This window comes from Engraulis encrasicolus, chromosome 19 (assembly GCF_034702125.1).
Source record: "Engraulis encrasicolus isolate BLACKSEA-1 chromosome 19, IST_EnEncr_1.0, whole genome shotgun sequence".
Taxonomy (NCBI): Eukaryota; Metazoa; Chordata; class Actinopteri; order Clupeiformes; family Engraulidae; genus Engraulis; species Engraulis encrasicolus.
Window position 1 is genome coordinate 45,907,270 of NC_085875.1, and position 2,292 is coordinate 45,909,561.

The window sequence follows — 2,292 nt, forward strand, 5'->3', positions numbered from 1 at the left end:
TTACTTTAACCCAGGGGTCCCCAAACTTTTTTCTCTGGGGGGCCACATTATCGTTCCTGACTGTGATCAGGGGCCGGGATCAATCATGTGGGCTGTATACTAGTCCACTGCCTGTTATAGGCATAATTTCTATCGCGGCAATCGCCATTACACACGCTGAAGAAAGGCTCTGCCCGAAACGTTCGTAGGCAAATAAACAGAGAAAAATCTGAAGAGTGCTGTCCTTCGCTTACTTCATTCATAATCTCTAGCACAAAATTGCTCATCATTACAAGAAGTGAGTGAGTACTTCACATAATTTTCAATTTGAAATACCACAGGTATTTCTTTTAATTTCTAATAACCATGAAAAAATAGCAAGGAAAGGTTAGAAACATATGGTGATTGACAGTTAAGGAGTGATACAATACAAATGGTAGGCCTGTTCATATTACAGTGAGATGAGAAACTGTTAAGACAGGAAACTTCTGGTGATTCACACTAAGTTAGTGAAAATTAAACTGTAGGAAGGAATGTTCTTTGGGCCAGTTCAAATGGTGAGATGCAGTGAGGTGGAGGGCCGGTCAAAGGGGCCTGGCGGGCCGCATCCGGCCCCCGGGCCTTAGTTTGGGGACCCCTGCTTTAACCCATTACATTAGTGAGTGTGTGTTTGGCTAGTAAGACTAACATCTACTTGCCATTTTGGCTGGAGACGAAAAAAATAATTTAGGGCCCTGACTGCATGTAAATTGACACCGTAGCCTATGAAGCATTATTCTACAATGCTGTGTACTGTAACTCACCATACTGTTTGTGGTCTCTGCATGTAAATGACACCGTATGATTATGATTATCAATCATTTTAAAACTCACCATACATGATCAGGCTCCATGAGCTTGTAAAACCGAGTGGCAAAGGATAGCACGGTGACCAGTAAAAGTGTGCACACGCTCTGATAACCTTCGGCTCGAGGTGGCTGCCAGCAGGCTTTCTGGTTGAGCCCGTGAGTTGAGGTAGAGGTAGAGGTCCCGTTGCTGGGCTGCTGTGCCGACCCAAAGGTATCATTGCTGTCCGTAGTAACCGCTTTGCCCCCCTTGCGTTTACGGACACCAAACCCATATTGGTCCTGTTGGTAATGGGGTGCTAGGGCTGCTTCGCACGCGTTCTCTTCCATGAGGGTAGACTGGACTGACTGTCACTGGTGGAAACCAAAATGTCAAGATGTAATATACAGATACCTCCAACACTGCTCTGTGCTGCTGTGCCGAGGCTCTGGCATCCTGACAATGCCGTGTTACCTCATTTATAAAGTCTTCAAAAGCTGACAGACCAGTCAGTCATGCCAGTCATGATTCCTTGGTGTTTTTAGGGGACACACCCCACACAGCAGGCTATTCAAATGGCGGCCCTGGGGCCAGATGCGGCCCTTGGGTGGCAAGGCTCTGGCCCCCCACGAGGTCAGAACAAAATGAAAACCTGTTCGCTATCAATGTCCTTGCATAATTTGCGACCACTAACACCTCAGATTAGGGATATTTCTCTTATGCATTCATTACATTATTACATTACATTACATTGCATTTGGCAGACGCTTTATAAAAAAGCGACTTTCAAAAGAGGACATAATCAAGCCAACATCACAAGCAAAAACAAAGTGCACAGGAAATATACAGAACAACAAGTGCAGTTGCAAAGAGGGGTTAGTTTTTTTTTTAGGAGTACACACACAGCACACACACAATCACATACACACACGCACACACACACTCAAACTAAACAAAACTAGACTAAACTAAAGTACACATCATGTCAAGAGTCTGCCCTGGGGCTAGGCCAGCTCAAGCATTAGTTTAGTAGCTCCTCTCGAAAGAGGAAGGTCTTTACTTGTTTCTTGAAGGCTGCAAGAGATGTGCTTAGTCTTGCTGCCTCTGGGAGACCGTTCCACCACTTGGGTACAACAACGGAGAACAGTCTTGACTGGGAGTACCTAGAGCGACTGGATGGCAGAGCCAGACGGCTTGTGCTGGATGAGCGCAGTTCTCTTCCAGTAACATAAGGCGTTAGTAGGTCCTTCAGATTAGCTGGGGCCGTTCCTGCGATGGTTTTGTAGGCAAGGGTCAAAGCCTTGTGCTTGATCCGGGCGGCAATCGGTAGCCAGTGCAACTCAATAAACAGAGGAGTAACATGGGTCCTTTTGGGTTGATTGAATATCAAGCGTGCCGCCGCATTCTGGATCATCTGCAGAGGTTTTAGCGCACAAGCAGGTAGACCTGTCATGAGTGAGTTGCAGTAGTCAACGCGGGACAGGACCG

General features: G+C 46.4%; 1 protein-coding gene across 1 annotated transcript in view; it reads right to left on the reverse strand.

Moving 5' to 3' along the window:
- The window catches only part of LOC134469899 (protein O-mannosyl-transferase 2-like), a 20,806-nt gene extending 19,652 nt beyond the window's left edge, over positions 1–1,154 (reverse strand). Inside the window, exon 1 of the mRNA XM_063223924.1 lies at positions 853–1,154. Within this exon, the coding sequence (XP_063079994.1) occupies positions 853–1,154 (302 nt within the window). The remainder of the gene's footprint in view (positions 1–852) is intronic.
- Positions 1,155–2,292: the final 1,138 nt, after the last annotated feature.